The sequence below is a fragment of the Periophthalmus magnuspinnatus genome, chromosome 4, assembly GCF_009829125.3.
Source record: "Periophthalmus magnuspinnatus isolate fPerMag1 chromosome 4, fPerMag1.2.pri, whole genome shotgun sequence".
Classification (NCBI taxonomy): Eukaryota; Metazoa; Chordata; class Actinopteri; order Gobiiformes; family Gobiidae; genus Periophthalmus; species Periophthalmus magnuspinnatus.
The window spans coordinates 21,459,278-21,479,577 of NC_047129.1; the positions used below are offsets into that span (position 1 = coordinate 21,459,278).

A 20,300-nucleotide genomic window follows, 5' to 3' on the forward strand; every position below is an offset into this window, starting at 1 on the left:
AATGGTCTGAAAGGAGTGACTCGGTGACTGCGGCGACTGTCCGCTCTCTGAACCATGGGGGACATTGCGGGCTTTCTGCTGGGCTTTCTGCTGTGCTGCTGCTGAGAGGCTCGGGGACAATGGCGGAGAGGTGAGTGCAGCGTTGGGACCGAACCGGGGCCATCGTGATCCGGGCTGCCTTAGGCGGAGCACGGGGAGTCCTGTTAGCGGAGCGGGCTAACGCCGCTCGGACTCGGATGCTTTTAGCTAGCCCGCTCGGGTTTGCTCCACGGCATCAGGGTCTGTCTCTGTGGAGAGGGTTCCCTCCCGTAAGGGCATGTGCTCTCGGGTACAGCCGCTGTGTGAGCCGTAAGCCGGGGCTGATGTGCGGTTAGCTGAGCGATGATGGCGGAGAATGGCCGCAGCTGGAGGAGAGTGATGGAGGGTGGTGCTAGTGATGCTCGTGCACCTGTCGGACTCTACTGTTGTCTGTTTGCTGGAATGCGGCCAGGCTGCCCTACCCGGCCAGGGCCTTAGCCCGCATGTCCTGGTCCCATGGTCTGCTGGGAGGGAGGCTGAGCACCGGGGAGGTCCTGTGTCCTCCTGCCCCGTGCTCTCGCGGTGGGCTATTATGTTTAAATGTCTCGGTGTGTGCTCACATGGCTTTGGAGAGCGTTATCCCGGCCCTGTGCGCACATGTAGAGCAGCAGGTCTCCTACACGTCTGCCCCTTTATGGGCCAGTGAGTTTAGTCCAGAGAGCTGTGGGGCGCTTCGGGGGGTCGGGCTGATGAGACTGTTATGTTTTTGCTGGAAACCGTGGTCCCGAGTGAAGAGTAGTGGCCATGGGTACAGAGGGCAGCCCCGTGTCAGTCTGCCCCAGGGCAGCTGTGGCAGAACTTAATGTGACTGACAAAGAACACTCCTTCCATGAAGTCGGTGTGTCCCATATCCTCCTGTCGCAGCGGGTTCAGTGACCAGAGAGAAACATGTGGATGACACAGGGTTGGACAGTTTGTAGGCCTATGTGCTCTCCAGATGGCCTACTTTGAATTTGCACACCTTTGTTATATTGTAATGATACATTTTTAAAAGGCTTTTGACATCACATCTGTACGATGTCCACTTGTGTCTGTGTCCTAAACCCAAAGCTGGCAGAACAACAATGTTTCATGTGAGTTTATCTTTTATTTACCACTATCATCAGAAACACATGCGATGTCCGTGCACTAAATGAGGTCTTAAGATTCACTCATAAATGGTGACAAAATAGTCGTTTACTTTCTGTTTTGATTATAATGCTAAGAAGCACTAGAGTTATGAGAACGAGAGGAGCTGCCGCTGGATCAGAGTGAGGGGGAGCGGGGCGCACGGCACATGCAGAGGCAGAAGGAAGGAGAGGTTGGACTTTTTTGTCAGATTGTGCAGATTTAAGTCAAAACTTGCGAACTGCGAGGACATTAGGGGAGACAGAGACTGGCTCTGCTTTCACCTAAACAAGGGAGCGGTGACTCTGAGCTCTTACTGCCACAGGATTGGCTGTAGACCTGTCCATTAAAATGCAAAAAAAAATTATTATTATTATTTTTTTAAATCTAAATCCCATGGTCCTATATAATGTATTCTTTTGGACTCCTTACTCTTGGTTTATATCCTGTAACACAGGATGTCCAAACTTTTCTCATTATGGGCCACATATAACAACACAGACAAGGCTGAGGGCCGATTGAGGGCCATAGACTGGTCACCAATACAGTGAATGCTTCAAATCTGTGTTATTATTTCAAGTTAGACTGAACCACTAGACCTTTATTCATGCTTACATCCTCAATGGGACACATTAAATATTTGATATGGGCTTGTTAAAGTATAGTTTTTCAGAAATGTACAGTAAAAAGTACTGTTTAAAGTAATATGGGCCAATTCACCTGGAAGCATGAGGGACAAGAAAAATTGGTCTGAGGGCTGCATTTGGCCCCCGGGCCACAGTTTGGGAATGCCTACTGTAACAGAAAATAATATACATGTCAAAATTCCAGCAGAAAGTGCTAGAACTGCCTCTGCTAGCATAAAAGTAAAGTTGTTTGCATGAAGGTTTGCTCTGTCTCCTGTGCTAAAATGTGCAGTGTGGAGGTCATGACGTGTCTTACACGACATATACCAGCACAGTGTTTACAAACATAATAGCCCTTAGCAGTCTAGTAAAGATGTTCGACTTTACCCATATTACGCTATTTTTGGATCTATGTTATAATGTTGTTTCTTCATCATAAACATCCCCGAAATTGTGTTTTTGATTTCAGCCCTGGTATTGCCAGTCTCTACTAAACTAAAATTAACTGTTAACTTAAACTACAGCTTCATAACATCACACGGTGGAACTGAGCATTTTGAGGTTTGGAGGTGCAGACAGACTAATAATAAAGGGTTACTCAAACATGTGTGTATGCAAAACAAAACGCAACTGAAGGTATGTTTTTACGGAGGCAACAACATTCTAACATGATTTGAAGCTCATGAGAGTCAATTTTGCATGTGATATAGGACCATAGGAGCTTCATGAGTTGTATGCTGAATCTGATGACTGTAGAATGAGACTCCATCTGCAGCGTTACTGAAACATGGACAAATAAACCAAACAACTCGTCTCGTTTCGAGACGTATTTGAGGAGCATCCAGAACCTTTTCTTTCTATGAAAGAAGTGAACACTTTCTGTCTCTTAACACAGCAGACCTTCAGGTAACAAGGCACATTTAGGAGTTGGATTGTCTGTGTCTGCTGGGTCCAGGCATCTCCTCATGCCACTAGTAGTGGTCCTGAACAGATTTTACTTTTGGCTTTTACTGTGGATCAGACCTGGACAACTGAGGGATTACACAGACAGTCTGGTGACCACTCGCTACTCCGGGTCTGGGTCAGCCCAAACACACACTCCTAAAACTTCTGACCGTGCCTTTCTCTGATTGGTTTATCCACCTGCTGAATCATTCCCATCTGAATTCTACAAGATGAGACCGGGCCCCAGACGTTGTGTTTTTGTATTGTGCTTCTTCTAGTGCACCAAAGCAGCAGAGACTGGAGACTGGACAATAATATTTTAGGTTATTATTGAGATTGAGACTACAGTTTTGTAGATTTTTAGCAGTGGCACTGTAAAATGCTGATCAGGGCTGGGCCACATCATGTCATTGGTGGTATAACGACACATACTGCAACAGATTTTGCTCCTATTTACTAAAGAAAATGTCCAGTCCGGACTGCACATGCACAGATCCAGCTTGCAATACTAATTCCTCCTAGGACCTGGTGTCCACCTATGTGGACAACACATTTTGGGCTGTTTAGGCCCACAATACCATTTTTTTCTATACAAGGTCCTGGTCTCTACATATGGGGTCATTAAACTGTCATTTAAAGGTGACAGCAGAGTATAACACATTATAGTTAGATTCAAGATGGACTTAGTTAAAGGCATATGTCTTTCTGCACCTGTTAGCAATACTTCAAATGAGCCACATTGTTCCAAGAGGCACAATTGTTGTTTCTCACTTTGTTTTTACACTCAGGAAAAATGTTGCTGTGTTCAGGCACTAGTTTTTGCAAATTATTATTCAAATGTGATTTTATTTAGTTTTATCAAAAACATTAAAAAGTAGAACGAATGCCCTCATATGTGGACATAATTTTTCTCATAATAAGATAATTTATTTTTACACTCATCAGGTCCCAATCAGCCCAAATAACAAAGAGAAATTAACCAAGCATGCCATGCAACAGCTTGGGTCTTAGCAGGTTAAATAAAAAACAATAAAGCAAATAAAACAAAAATGAAATAAGACAAAACTTATCAAAATGTGCATGTAACTATTATTTATTTCTCAATTAACTCCAAAATAGCGTTGTATAAATACATGTTGAAATATTATGAGACTTACTATTGGACTGGGCTGACTACGATCAGTAAATTGTCTTTATTACATAAAAGTGTATGTCTAACTAGGATATTGGCTGAACCAATATTTGGAATGTGCTATCCGTTCCAGCTAATTTTTCACTATCGGCAGATATCCAATACCAGTAACAGATCGGTGAATCCCTAGTCTGGACTAGTCCCTAGTCTACTTCTGTTTTAGTTTAAGTTACTGACCAGTCCCGACAGCACTGTACCATGTACAGGTGTCTTTAACTTCTCTGTGAAGACCAGGTCCTTGTCCCTGCTAACCTCTGTGCATCTTCGCAAAGTGTTTCAGAGCCAGCTCAAGTGGGTCATTTGGAAGAGCCCCACATACAAAGCTTTAGGAGCAGTTAATGCTCTCGGCCACTCTGAACTCTGCCCACTCTCCAACACAATTCTCCCTGACAGAGCTCACCATTCTCCCCTCACACTGGAGCTGACAGCTCAATATGGCCATGGTCCTTATTAAGTGGAGCAGCCTGGCACACGGCCCCTCACCACACACGGCCTCTCATTGCACAAAAGAGCCAACTGTGGGCATTACCACTGCACTCCGTTAGCACTTCAAAAGTGGGGAGGAAACCGATTATCATAATGTAATGGGTTACTGAGCCTTCAACTTCAGACCCGTTTGTGCCAACTGAACAAACTTGGTGAGTAAAGCAGGGATCAGAGTGGAGAGCTGCGCACTAGAGATGATCTAAACTCATTACAGAGGTCATGCGCTACACAAATGATTATTTGACTAGTTGAATTAAAAAAAAAAAAATCATTAGTCAGTGACCATAGTATCCACTTGTTACTGCTCTGTGTGTGTGTTTGTCTTCTGTGTGCATGTTCATGTTCACTGCAGGCTGGTTCTGTGGGCACTGGGCACAGCTAAGTTCAAGCCTCGGTGTTATCCAAAATAAATAAATAAATCACTGTTGGATGCAAATGTTGATATAGGTTATATTGATTTAATTAAGGAATACTTAATATGTTCGTGTAATAATGTGAAATCCCTCATTCATCCAGGAGTGGTCCAATGTAGAGAAGGGGTCAGAGGTAGAACTATGGGGGGAAGACCCTTAAAACTGGTGAAAACTGGAGAGAATTTCCAGAAAATGACCAAAGCACAAGAACCATCTGCAGTTTAATTTGAGATGTACATGGAACAGCATAATGCCCTACCTCTGAAACCTTGATTATAATTACAGTTGATTGTGATTCCAGGCTGGAGTGGGTGGAGATCATCGAGCCCCGCACTCGGGAGCGGATGTATGCTAACCTTCTGACGGGTGAGTGCGTGTGGGACCCTCCTCAGGGGGTCCGCATCAAGCGCACTGGGGACAACCAATGGTGGGAGCTGTTCGACCCAAACACGTCCCGCTTCTACTACTACAACGCCTCCAGCCAGCGCACTGTGTGGCACCGGCCGCAGGCCTGTGACATCATCCCCCTAGCCAAGCTACAGACCCTCAAGCAGCACACGGATGCCTCCAGCCTCCCTCAGCCCGGAGACCAGCCCGGAGAGCAGCCGTCTGCCCACAACAGCCCAGGGAGGAACAGCGCCGTGAGCCAGGAGGGCAGCACCTCCTCCTCTGTAGACCAGGAGGGCTCTGACAAGCAAAGCTCCAGAGACGGGCCCGAAAAGTGAGACATTTACAATACTGAAATGTTATATCAAATATCACACAGAGGAAGATGATTTGTTTTTCAAGAACTTTCAATTGCCCAGGGCTTCTCTTTATTATCTGTCTCCAAATGGAGGCTGTACAAATTCATGAGCTGTCCTTCTGACGAGCTTGTTGGTCTTCTCCTCTGGTCATCAGAGTAAACACATTATGCTCTACCTTTCTCTCTGTTCCCATTTATTCCCGTCTGTGTGAACACAATCCTGACCCTAGACACTCTCCTCTCCTCCAGTGTGTTTGAATGACAGTGGTCTGTATTTAAAATCTAACACTGAACTCTCTTGTCCTGTCAGAGTTTCTCCTTTCAGGTGGAACACTGGCACAAAGGAGCGCATGCTGATCAAAGTGACAGACCGTGAGCCCAGCTTCTTGGCCCACCAGGACAATGGCTACTCCTCCAGTGAACCCCCATCCTCTGGAGCCCCAGGCCGGACACGTCGTTCCTCAGGGGGGAACTCCTCTGAGGCTGATGGATCCATGGTCATCTACTCGGACCGCCGCCAATCTCCATTTCTGAAGCGGGCAGAGCTGGGTGGGACTGGCACCAACCGCCGCTCCTCTGCAGACTCCCAGCCACCCTCTCCCCGCTATGGCTATGAGCCTCCTCTGTACGAAGAGCCACCCTCTGAGTACCAGCCCCCACCGATCTATGAGGAGCCTCCCTCAGACATGCAGCTGTCTGACTCCTCCTCCCTGTACGGCTCCAAGTCCCCTGCCCGCAAAAGCCCCGTGCCCCTGTACCACTCCCCAAAGCAGTCCCCCTACGGTCAGCTGGTCCTGACCCGGCAGAAGTGTCCGGAGAAGGCCCAGAGTCTGGAGTACAGCCCCGTGGGGAAGGAGTACGTCAAACAGCTGGTGTACGTAGAACAGTCCACATCCAGCCCGCGCTTTCGCACTGCAGACCGCCTACTCCGCTACGGCACGTCCGGAGGTTATGGAGGCTCTTATGGGGGCTCTTATGGGGGCTCCTATGGAGGCTCCTTCACTCTGCAGCACAGCCAGTCTTTGATCAGGGATCCGCGCCCGCTCCTGGACTACAGCGGGGAGGCCGGGGATGCTCAGAAGCTCCTGTATGAGGACTCCATCTCATGGTCCTCCAGCCAAACACACACCTTGTCCTCCTCTACCATCGGCCCCGGGCCCTTTTCTCCAGGTGGGAACCGCAAACGCAAGAGTCGCAAGCCCTCCCTGCCCCAGGAGCTGGCACGCTGCGGCACAGAGGGAGAGGGGGCGTCTCCATCAGAGGCCATGCTGGCACAGGCTCGCCTTGCCTGGGAAGCTCAACAGGTGATGAAGCAGAGGAGCAGCTGGGACTCAGGCCAGGCGGGGGGCTCTAAGGATGGCTATGAGAGTGACGGTGCTGTGCCTCTGCCCCTGCCTGGGCCTGTGGTCAGAGCCTTCAGTGAGGATGAGGGCCTGGCTCAGACTGAACAGCACTGGAAGCGGAGCACCTTCGACCGGCTGGGCTTTCCCCAGGCTCTGCTAGAGAAGAGCCTCTCTGTCCAGACCAACCTGGCCTCTCCAGAGCCCTACCTCCATCCATCCCAGGTGAGCCAGCCCTTCAGCAGCTAGCATCATGTGCCTGCTGCATAGAGATATATGCATCATGCATATAGATGGATATGCTGTCACATCTTTGTAAACTTGGCTAATATCTATTTGGACACGTCTTCCTGTTTGTTGTCCCCAGTCTGAAGACCTCGGAGCCTGTGCCCAGTTTGAGGCCAGTCGGAATGCCAGGAACATGATGCCCAGTGCCAGCTGTGGGGTCTTTCCAGAGTTCTCTCTCAGAAAACCCTCCTCAGAGACAGACATTGAGAACTGGGCCTCTAAGCACTTCAACAAACACACACAGGTACCTCCCATAGCAATAAGGTCTCAGTTTCAACTCCCGGACAGGGAGTGACCTTTATTTTTGCAGTCTGCAATTGGTTTTAGGTTTAGATTTTCTTTTTCTTCCCCCTCCCCATCAACCCAAACAGTTCTCCAGCTAAGGTCTGAGGTCTAAGCCTAACCAAGCCTAGCTCAAGATCTGGAGTTCTGCTCATTGCTCCTACAGATAGACCCAGTTATATTGGAACAATGGCTCTAATGAAAATTTGCTTATGGGGACAATAAATCACTGTATGTAAGTTTAACTTCTGATAAAGTCTACACTGATTGAATGTTCCAAAATTAATGAGTGCTGAATTTCAGTTGTATAAAAGTATGTACAAAAGTATGCATATAGCAACGACTTTGGATTGAATTGAGTTAAGTTGAATTCTGAGATGTTGAACTATGGTGACTTTTATGGGTGAGCAAGCAGACTTTGGGTGGACATCAACATTTTGTCGATAACTAAATTCCACTCTCAACATAAACATCATTGGTTAAGCCATCAGATCCACTAACCCACAGGTTGGCAGTGTGATTCTAGCTCTCAGAGATGAATGCTGTTGTGTCCTTGGGCAAAACACTTAACCCACCTCGCCCCCAGTGTCTGCCTACACTGGTGTATGAATGTGTGTGAATGGGTGAGTGGTTCTTTGATTTAAAGCTCTTTGAGTGCCTTGGGTGGAAAAGCGTTATATAAAAATGTGACTATTGACCAAATTAGTATATTTATTTTACATATTAAATGCATATATACTGAGCCATTTGGAGTCAAATTAGAGCCTAGACATACATAGCTTATTAATATTTGTATTGGACTGTATGTGACGCTGCATTTGTACAAACAGGGCTATTTGTGAGCTGTTTGTTTCTTCACATATTTGTTCTACTCCTACACCCATAATTATTATGCATCTAGAAACCATATGAGTGACATAAGACGGCTCTACTACAGATATGTAATGCAGAAAATGTTCCTTTCATAAAGAGATACTTAGATCCCCTTAAACACAGCGCACTCGCACTCTCCTCTCACAGCTGCAAATCCAAACATCGTTCCTGAAGAAACATCCTGTTTCCTTGAAGTGAAGATGGTCCAGGACAGCCACACACTCCGATACACGTGTGTGATAGGTCACAGACCACTGCTTTGTCCAGATCATCTATTTCACACTGCCCTGAAATTAGCTCACTGTTTGAGTAAATGATTGTATGCCTGTATTTCTAACTAACATCTACCGTATTTGCCGGACTATAGGTTGCTCTGGAGTATAAATCACACCATCGAAAAAATGCGTAATAATGAAGAAAAAAAAACATATGTCGCACTGGACTATAAGTCTCATTTTTTGGCAAGTTTATTGCACAAAATCCGAGTCCATGAACAGACAAATAAAGGCAAGTTATAATAATAACAATAAAATAGAGAACAGGCTGAATAGCAGTACAGCACATTAATGTAACACATAGACATTGAACTGAAGATGTGTCTAGTATGTTAACGTAAGATATTTACAGTTAATCAGATACACTACGCTAATGTAACATATGCCGGCTTGTCCACACACATGAAAGACATGAAAGTTCTTTTCACTGATGTTTACTGTGGTCTTACTTCTTCATCACAGTTCACACAGTAGAACCAGCAAACACATAAAATATAACATAAGCTCTGGTTCATATCACATATACACACAAAATTTGCATATGAACACATGGAAAAATATACATACCACTTTGGCCTGCTAGTAAAAAAACCGGTGAACCAAAAACGAAATAGTTCTCTGTCGGGTAAGACTTCTCTTTAGTGTAAAAGGCTGAACCGGGAAACAGGAAGTGGTTTTCACGACCTTTAACTAGACTTATGATAAACTAAACATTTACAATATTATTCCAAATGAATGAAACAAGCTAACAAGTTTACTCTCAATCTCACTCCAAATCACTAAATCCATTGAATTCTACATCCTTCTGAACAACTCCACCTGCTCCAGAAGTAGATGAAGCACCGCTTCAGCTTCCGCGTGGCTGCCATACTGGTAAAAAAGCCTAGAGTGCCCTCGCGCTGTTGTGTCTACAATAACAAAGATGTGAAATATGTATTTTAATAATTTCACATAAATTGCACCCCCAGACAAACTATGCAATATAGTATAGGGCTTGTAGTCCAAAAAATATGTAATCATTACAAATGCGAAGCTAAAAGCAAACATTTTTAGGCACAAAGTTGGCGCTGCTGTTGTCGATTCCTCCATAGGTTTATCATGGCTTTATTCAGTGCAGTTTTAGCCTGTAGCGGTACACAGTGTTCAAACCTCTAAAACAAGCAGCTGGCCTCTCCTGTTTGTAAAAGCACATGTAGAGAGTCTGGCGCAGCATGACCTCCATAGCAAAGGGCTACAGCAAGTTAATAAGACATTAAGGTGTACTAAAGGACACAGTGACTTCAACCATGCTTCAAACAGGTGGAGTGAAAATGGGGTTATTTGAATATAATTTGTTACTATTTACTTAAAATCTAAAATAAATGTGTGTCAAAAGTTTATTGGACAAGCACTACTTGTATTGATTGCCCATATGCCACTGTGAAGCACCATCAGGGAGGAGTCATGGTAACCAAGGGATGCCACGCACACCTTTTTTTAAGGGGCACTAATTTTATATATAAATTTATAAACCTTTTTTTTTTAATTCTATTTTAGTTTTTAGTTATTATTATAGTTATTTATTACCTACTGATAATAACAAGAACTAATGTTATTGTTGAGTGTTGTTGAGTGGATGATTGTGCCCCAATGCCCATGCTGGCCCCCTCACTCTCTGTGCTGTGGTCAGGGTCTGTTCCGGAGGAAAGTGTCCATAGCCAACATGCTGGCCTGGAGCAGTGAGCCTATCAAGAAGCCCATGATCGTGACATCGGACCGCACTGTGAAGAAGGAGGCCGTGGAGATCTTCAAACTCATCCAGACCTTCATGGGAGACCGGCGCTGCAAGGCCGACCCCCTCAGTGTGGCTCTGGAGGTCTGTGCTTCTCACTGTCTTCTCAAAAATGTGTTTTTCCGAGGGGTTCATCTGAAAAAATCAAATGTAATTTCACTCCGTGCAGCAGAATATGACCTAAGTGCATCGGCCTCAGCTCCGACTGGCTTTTGTGGTCTGGTCAGAGGTGAGAGCGGGTTTTTTCATTTAGTTGTCCATTAAAACAATCACTTAAATGTGTTCTATATTAATCTGTGTTTTATAATGAGGAGAGAGGGTACAGGAGATGAAATGTGATGAGGATCTGTCAGGCGCACTGGTGCACCAAAGGAAATTTTTTTGTGGCATCAGGGAACATTTGTGTGCAAAAAATTGTCGAACTCTGGAGCCACTGAAATATACAAAAGCAAAACACAAAATGCGGTAACACTTTAAAATACGGTCCGGGACTTACGGTGGTAGTTAGTAGATACTTGACTGGTAGTTACGGTGGTACTTACAGTGGTAGTTTGTGGTACTTACAGTGGTACTTATAGTGGTACTTACAGTGGTACTTATAGTGGTACTTACAGTGGTAGTTTGTGGTACTTACAGCGGTACTTATAGTGGTACTTACAGTGGTACTTACAGTGGTACTTACAGTGGTACTTATAGTGGTACCAGAAGTGATACTTAGACTAATAACTACTGGTACTAGTACTGGTACTTACTGCAAAATCATATGAAGTGAATGGTATTAAAGAATATGGTGTTATTAGGCATATGAATCTTTGATTTCATTATACGTTCATAGAAAATACACAAGACAAAACACTGTGAAAACACAAACACTTTATTATGACAAATTTCACATTAATACGACAATCAGATTTAAAAGAAATTTCCAATAATGACAATAACAAATAAATGACACGTTTTAAATGAACATGACAGTGATACATACTGTAAAATATCAATACTTTAACTGCTATTTTAAAGCGAGACATTATGGTACTTGCACTATTAATTACTGGTACTTACTGTAGTTTATACTGGTAATTACTAGTACTTTCCGTGGTACTTACTGCTGTATGTACTGGTAATTACCATAATAGTTACTATGGTAATTACCAGTACATACAGCAGTAAGTACCACGGAAAGTACTAGTAATACTATTTATACTGGTAATTACTAGTACTTTCCGTGGTACTTACTGCTGTATGTACTGGTAATTACCATAATAGTTACTATGGTAATTACCAGAACATACAGCAGTAAGTACCACGGAAAGTACTAGTAATTACCAGTATAAACTACAGTAAGTACCAGTAATTAATAATGCAAGTACCATAATGTCTCGCTTTAAAATAGCAGTTAAAGTATTGATATTTTACAGTATGTATCACTGTCATGTTCATTTAAAACGTGTCATTTATTTGTTATTGTCATTATTGGAAATTTCTTTTAAATCTGATTGTCGTATTAATGTGAAATTTGTCATAATAAAGTGTTTGTGTTTTCACAGTGTTTTGTCTTGTGTATTTTCTATGAACGTATAATGAAATCAAAGATTCATATGCCTAATAACACCATATTCTTTAATACCATTCACTTCATATGATTTTGCAGTAAGTACCAGTACTAGTACCAGTAGTTATTAGTCTAAGTATCACTTCTGGTACCACTATAAGTACCACTGTAAGTACCACTGTAAGTACCACTGTAAGTACCACTGTAAGTACCGCTGTAAGTACCACAAACTACCACTGTAAGTACCACTGTAAGTACCACTGTAAGTACCACTGTAAGTACCACTGTAAGTACCACTATAGGTACCACTGTAAGTACCACAAACTACCACTGTAAGTACCACCGTAACTACCAGTCAAGTATCTACTAACTACCACCGTAAGTACTGGTAAGTCCCGGACCGTATTTTAAAGTGTTACCCAAAATGCTACACTACAACTTCACAAACTTAATGCAATCTGCAGTAGTTTCATTAGCGTCAATTAGTGATTGTTTTATTATTGTTGCGGTTGCTTCTATGAATCCTTGATGACCTTTATGACTCCCTGTGCATGCGTGAAGTGAGTAATCCAACGCTTTAGGCACCGCCCTCTGGTGGTCAGCAGAGATGAAAGTGAACTTGTGGATATTCATAAATGCAATTCCATCCTGTCCCTCAGGTGGTGGTGCGTGGCTGGAGTAACCAGGGTCTACGGGACGAGCTGTACATCCAGCTGTGTCGTCAGACCACAGAGAACTTCCGCTATGACAGCCTGGAGCGTGGCTGGGAGCTTATGGCCATCTGCCTGGCCTTCTTCCCCCCCACACCCCGCTTCCACAACTATCTGGAGGGCTACATCCAGAGGCACATGGACCCGCTTAACGACAACAAGGGTGAGGCGGACGGGCTACCAGAGGGCGGGCTACCAGAGGGCGGGCTACCAGAGGGCGGGCTACCAGAGGGCGGGCTACCAGAGGGCGGGCTACCAGAGGGCGGGCTACCAGAGGGCGGGCTACCAGAGGGCGGGCTACCAGAGGGCGGGCTACCAGAGGGCGGGCGCCACTATTCTGTACCAGCTGGCTGCTAAGGCTACCGATTACCAAAACATTTTTCATATTTTTTATTTGTGATTTTAGTGCTTTTTTTTCTTCTTACCCAAAGAAGCCAGCACAACAGATATTTGGGTAAAAGTAACCTCTAATGTAGAATTCAGACCCATTTTATGTATGAGCACATTTCACAACAAACATAGCTCTAAAATAAACATAATGTGTTTTTATAATGAGTATATTTCATTGCACTTTGCAAGTACTATGTAATATTAACTATGCATAGTGTAGAACCTTTTGGTTCTACCACAAGGGGGCGACAGGAGCACAGGGTGATGATGCCTGCTCTTGACTTTGAGCTGCTGCTCATGTGGAACTAATGCTTTCATCAAACTTCTGTAGGCTGCAGTAGTATGCACAGGCCAAAAGCTCTATATGTGTGATGTGTGGACTACACAATACTCCATCTGCTCATACTCTGCTCATACTCTGCTCACACTCTGCTCATGTTCCGCTTGTGTTCCGCTTGTGTTCTGCTCATGCTCTGCTCATGTTCTGCTCATGTTCTGCTCATGTTCTGCTCATGTTCTGCTCATGCTCTGCTCATGCTCTGCTCATGCTCTGCTCATGCTCTGCTCATGCTCTGCTCATGTTCTGCTCATGTTCTAGGAGTGGCCATTAGCAGCTATGCCAAATATTGCTACAGGAAGCTGACCAAGGCTGCTCTGACTGGAGCCAAGAAGGTATGGGACTTACACAGCTGCACCTGTCTGTCGTGTGCAAGAGAATATGCATATAATCTACTTATCAAAACAGAACATGGCAACATTAGAAGTACATCTCATATTATATTGACAAATGGGCTGTACGGCCAGCTGAGGGCAGCAGAGTGTGCTTTGTGCTGGTCTGTGGCCAGCTGTAAAATAATGGACCAGACACCGGCTGCTCTAAAAAATGATGCGGGTCTTTAATTTTCCTGATGGCCCACACCTAGCAGGAGAACTGCATTAAATGCTGGACTTTTACAGTCTCTCTTCCCCTTTTTTTTCAAAACTAAAACAAAACAACTTAAGACAATATTATGGTTTATTCTATAACAAAAAACAAAGAATAAACACCACATAGGATATCAAATTTACACGTATAACATAAAATTCACATTGTATAACAGAGAACTTGAACTCACTTAGAAAATGTCAGACAAACTGCCCAGACCAAACCCAGCACAGCGAAGGACCAGGAGTTTGCCATCTCCCTTCTGCATTCATATAACATACAAAATTGGTAAATGAACAAAAATGCAGTTCTAACCATTTATCTAATTACATCTAATTTGTATTAAACACTCACACCTTCACATAGCACAGTATTTCCCCTGGTGGGTTTCTTGGTGACAGTGCTGTGTGTGCACACAGGGTCTCCAGAAGCCCTGTCTGGATGAAATCAGGCACGCTCAGAAGGCCATTTTCAGCCCTTCCATGTTCGGTTCGTCTCTGGAGGAAGTCATGGCCCTACAGAAGGAGCGATACCCTGATCATCAGCTCCCCTGGGTGCAGACCCGACTCTCAGAGGAGGTCCTGGGGCTCAACGGAGATCAGACTGAGGGTATCTTCAGGTCAGTGCTGTTCTGTCCACTACATCTCCAGACATGGGGGCTGCATGGAGATGAAATATAACATTTGTGTCCTTAATGTGTTTGACATGCCATGAGAAATAAAACAGATTTTTAGTGCCACCTTCTAAAAGAGAGTATTTCACTATCCCCATTATGTGTCAGGTAGGAGTCTGTAAAGCAGCCGAGAAAAGATGTAGATCTAGTAAATTAAACTAAAACAGTTTAGGCAAATACTGACTATGGTTAAGTTAGGATCAGTCTCCAGGAAATGAATGTACCCTAAGAGGTAGGGTTCCAGAGTGGGACCAATTTGGGCGCACATGTGTCTAAAATTTTCCCCGGTGTAACTTTCCTCCAGTGCATGTGACAGATCGTCATCGCATCCCTTCTCCTGTGACGTCAAAGATTCACTATTGAAATTGAAAGCAAGAGGTCTCACTCTGCACTGACCTTACTTTAAAGATAATTAAGTTGTTTCTTTGCTCAAATAACATTAAAAAAGATTTAAGTTTGAACAGATAAAACTTCCTGTTATTATTTTGTTTAGTTTTTTAGTTTAGAGTATGAATTGTATATCCAGGTAAAAGTAACTAACCAAGTTAGTTCTTTAGCCCTTATTGTTAAAGCTGTGATCTGTGCAGAGTTCCTGGGGACATCGATGAGGTGAACGCTCTAAAGCTGCAAGTGGACCAATGGAAGATCCCCACAGGCCTGGAGGACCCTCACATCCCAGGTACTTCTCCTGTATAGTACTGTCCTGTGCAGTGTTCAGCTGCACCTGCCATAGCTCTGAGGGCTCTGTCTGAAGCTGTGTCCTGTTGCAGCATCTCTGCTGAAGCTGTGGTACCGCGAGCTGGAGGAGCCACTCATCCCTCACGAGTTCTACGACGAGTGCATCCGTCACTATGACAACCCCGAAGCCGCAGTCACCGTGGTACTGGGCCTGCCACACATCAACAAGCTGGTGCTGTGCTACCTCATCCGCTTCCTCCAGGTAAGCCCCTGTTCAGACTGTATTCTGTCATATCTGCTTTATCAATGTGAAGCAAAGACGGGCTAGAAGCATAACATCTTCTCTGTCACAATTTCAACTGTTCATCTAGATAAAACCATATTATGCATAATTCTCAATTGAAAACATTTTTGAGACCTCTTAACCTGGATTTATGGGCAGCAGGTAGGTTTCTACATAGATACCTAAGATTAGGTTACAGTAAGTTACAAAATACCATAATGTTTGTCCTTTGTTGTTCAATGTTTCATGTTTAGCCCAATCTAAGTGCAGTAGAGTGTTATTTTTTTTTTTGTATTGCACAACATAAGAGTCATTGTCATTTGTTTGTGTCTGCTCAGTGTTGTGTGTGCTGAGTAGTCTGGTAGGTTGGCCTGTTTATGATTTTTATTTTTTTTATGTGTTTGGCAGGTGTTTGCGCAGCCTGCCAATGTAACCATCACCAAGATGGACGTGAACAACCTGGCTATGGTCATGGCTCCCAATTGTCTGCGCTGCCAGTCTGACGACCCCCGCATCATCTTTGAGAACACCCGCAAGGAGATGTCCTTCATCCGCCTGCTCATCCAGCGGCTGGACACCAGTTTTATGGATGGCATTCTATAGCGCTCTCGCCCTCTCTGTCCCTCCCTGGTCCACGTTTGGACCTCTCTCTAGCCCCTTTGATCCTCTCTCTAGCTTCTTTTGTCCTCTCCACCCCTTTTTAGTCATCTATCCAGCCCTTTTTGGTCCTCTTCACTGCCTTTTTGTCCTCACTCCGGCCCCTTTGGTCCTCCTGGTCCTCCCCACAGACCCTTTGGTCCTCCTGGTTCTCTCCACAGTCCTTTTGGCCTTCTCTCCGGCCCCTTTGGTCCTCCTGGTCCCTGAGCTTCCTTCTACAGCCTCTGCCTCAGCTCAGACTCTGCCTGTGTGCACTTCCACGCAGTAAATGGATGCATTCTGTCAGTCTCTCACAGTGCGTTTCTGTCCTTTTCTGTCTAATACTGATACAAGCAGGGACACGATGTCACCCTTAGTCGCTCACACTTCGTCACCTATGGCTTTTGTACAAGGGTACACACGATCAGGGCTCCTCCCACATGCACACTGAAAAGGATCGTGTCAGTTTTTTATTACGATGTGCTTGATTGAACAGCTAATTTATAAAACCCTTTTACAGACATGCCCCCTCCACCAACATCACACACAAGTTCTGTTCACTGCCAGCACTTACTGTCCAGGATGGGCACCACAATGACAGCTGAGGATCTCTTACCTGCTCTTACGTTGTTCATGTTTAGTGCCTGCGCAGAGTGCGTGCAGGTCAAACCCCCTCCCTGAACACACGAACACACGAACACACGAACACACGAACACACGAACACACGAACACACGAACACACGAACACACGAACACACGAACACACGAACACACGAACACACGAACACACGAACACACGAACACACGAACAAGACTGAATGTCCAATGAAGCCGTCCCTTTTCACTCTTAACATACGGCCCCCAGTCTTTGATACCTTTGGTAAGCGGCACTCGTTGCTCTTTGGAAGTATTCTTTTTATGAGACTTTATTTATTATTAATATTTATTTCCTGTCAGTAATGCCTTGTTGAGATATGTATCGTAGTGTGCGTTTTTACAGCACATATATTGTGTACAAAGGCATGGATGAGTGCGTGCCTGAGTCTACTGAAAATAAATGGTTGAATGTGTTATTGGTGCAATGATGGTACACTAACATGGACAGAGGACGAAGGGCCCTCCTAGAAGCCCTCAGCTCATCCGTGGAAAGCCCCTGTGTGGGGCTGTGGTTCCTGGGAGCATGTGTCTTGTACTGTTTCTGTGACTCGTTAAAATTACTGTGAACGGTGCATCTAACACCCTTTATCACCACACGTGTCCCTCACAGCTCTGCCTTCGCTCTCTGACTTTTGAAGAAGATACCCACAGGTCTTCGAGCCGCCCGGGACTCTCGTGGGTGGACATTTTCTGCTTTGTTTTCTATCGTGATGTTGTGGCGTGTAAACCAACCTGTCCTTGGAACTGTCTCCGGGCTTCAAGAGCCTGGCGACCATTAAGTCTATTCGGAAATGTGAGAAAGGAATCCTGTTTATAATGTCACTTTCCATGTATGCCATAGAAGCAAATGTTGATACTGCCATCGCATTTTTACACGTGGTCATGCAGCTCATATACTTTGTATGCTATAGGTCCTGGGGTCTCATTTATGAAGCGTGCGTACGTACAGAAATGTTATGTATGTGATTTTTATTGTCTTAAACATGAAAAACAGAACTAATTCATTCTAAATGGTTTGCAGTGGTCCAAAGTTATTCCTCACTTACTTTATGCATTCTGAGCACCCCAAGTATTCACCGTGATGAGTTTTCAGAGACCAGACAGTAAGGCTAACAACAACCAGCATGCTAACTGAGCACATCCTGATTAATGGACAATAAAACGCTTTATAATTAATATGCAGACAGGACACATTTTGACCTTAATAGCTGTGCAAATATGTGGAAAATAAATCTGGTATAGGCCCTTTAAGTTTAAAAAATGTATAAAATAAAAATAAAAACACTACTTAGAAATGTGCTGTCCAGTGCTCAGAAAAACTAGATTCTCCCTTGTGCAAGTTTGAGGACGTTTGTGTTTTGACAGTACACAACCTTTAGTAAAAGTTTTATAAATGAGACTTCAGATGTGTCTAGAGCTTGTCGGGTGTTCCATAAAAGTAATTGAGCACAAAGTGAACACACATTTCGGCACTAAAAATGGAAATTTAAAACACTAGTGTTTGGTGCCTCTTAAGTGTCCAGGTAATGACTTCTTGTAGAATACAAGTTTAAAAGATGATACCCAGAAGATCTGAGGCCTGATGTTGGAAGCCCACTTTAGGTCTAGTTCAGGCTAGGTACAAGTCAACTTTGAGCAAACTCTGGTAACAGACCTGACATAGCTTCATGTGTGTGTGTGTGCACGTGTGTGTGTGTGTGTGTGTGTGTGTATAGGTATGACATTTATGTGATATATATATATATGATATATACAACAATTGTTACTCTAATTTGAACTATTTAAACCTGATTACATATCTATACAAATGGAATTGAAGGCATTTTTTCTTAAATAAGATATGATAAAAATGAGAATGTAAAGAGACTAGCAGTCCCTGCTCTGACTTTGATTAAAATCATATATATATTTATAAAACCCTTTACAACACTCAACGTGTCAAAAGTGTTTCCAGTAAAATCTAAACAAATGAATATTCTGTAAAAAATAACTTCATTTATAGACTTGACAGTAGTCATTATTGTCACAGATCTAGCTGCTGTAACTCAAACTCTAGTTTTGATGTTTTCAAGTGGCTTCTAGCAACAGGCCCCAGAATTCTGTCTTCAAAACAAGAATTGGTTTCAAACACCTTAATAAAAATACATAGATATTATTTATTATTGTCTGTTTTATGCCTTAGAATTTGAGTTATTTGTCGTGTGTGTGCAGCAAAGAAATCACTGAACTGTACAGGGAGACATGTTTTCTAACTGTGCACATGACAATAAACGTTTTCAATCTTAAGCCTTGGACTTCCTGTTCCTGGCCGCGCCTCTGTTCCTCCAGGCCCTGTTCATCCTGAGTTTAAGTGCATGGTGCTTCTATACATTACTTTTCATCAGTATGGAATCATTCAACGCTAAAGAACTGAATCAATATATTTATGTGCTAAATGTGTATAAAAGTACTATTCAAGGATATGGCACAACAGTTTTACATAATGAAAGGTTGCTACATACAAAAACGGACTAGGATGGTTTGAATTAATTGTATGTTCTATTTCCAAATATATTCACAATATGTATAATGTATACACAGATTTACACACTTTACAACTTGTCCACATCCTCTCAACTGCTCATACATTGCATAGACCTTTGAGGAGTCCATGACTTTAGAGGCGGACCTCGTCTTAACAGGACAAAAAGTCTTCTTGTACTTGTTGTGCCCTGGGTTGGCTGTCTACACAGAGTGCAGACGGAGGTGGTGCACAGTGCTGTGAAAAAGTAATCTTTTTCACATATTTGTTACTTTTTCTGCACCTTTGTCACTCTTAGCCATTTAAGATCAAGCAAATGTAAATATTACATAAAAAATAACTCTCAAGTAAACTCAAAATGCAGTTGTAAGAGCCGATTTGATTTATTAAGGGGAAAAAAGCCATCTGAATCTACATGGCCCATGTGAAAAAGTAATTGCCCCCTAGACCTATTAACTGGTTGAACCACCCTTAGCAGCAACAACTGCAGTCAAGCGTTTGCGATAACAGGCAATGGGAAGGGAATTTTGGCCCACTCTTCTTTGCAGAATTGTTTTAAATCAGCCACATTGGAGGGTTTCTGAGCATGAACTGTCTTTTAAGGTCATACCACAGCATCCAAAACTCTCATTTTGTTTTTGTTTTTTAAGATATTCAGAAGTGGACTTGCTGGTGTGCTTTGCATCGTTGTCCATCTGCTAAACTCTAGTGCGCTTCAGCTTGAGGTCACAAATTGATGGCCGGACATTCTCCTTCAGGATTTGTTGGTAGAGAGCAAAGTTCATGGTTCCTTCAATCACAGCAACTCGTCCAGGTCCTGAAGCAACAAAACAGCCCCAAACCATGACACTAC

The 20,300-nt window shown here is 43.7% G+C and overlaps 1 protein-coding gene across 1 annotated transcript; it reads left to right on the forward strand.

The window, feature by feature from the left end:
- Positions 1-18,474, forward strand: arhgap39 (Rho GTPase activating protein 39). Its single transcript, XM_033965664.2, has 11 exons — positions 1-130; positions 5,149-5,568; positions 5,903-7,157; positions 7,300-7,464; positions 10,320-10,505; positions 12,633-12,846; positions 13,672-13,745; positions 14,418-14,617; positions 15,259-15,350; positions 15,442-15,611; positions 16,041-18,474. The coding sequence occupies exons 1-11, from the start codon at positions 120-122 to the stop codon at positions 16,233-16,235; spliced, it is 2,982 nt and encodes a 993-aa protein (XP_033821555.1). The 5' UTR covers positions 1-119; the 3' UTR covers positions 16,236-18,474.
- Positions 18,475-20,300: the final 1,826 nt, after the last annotated feature.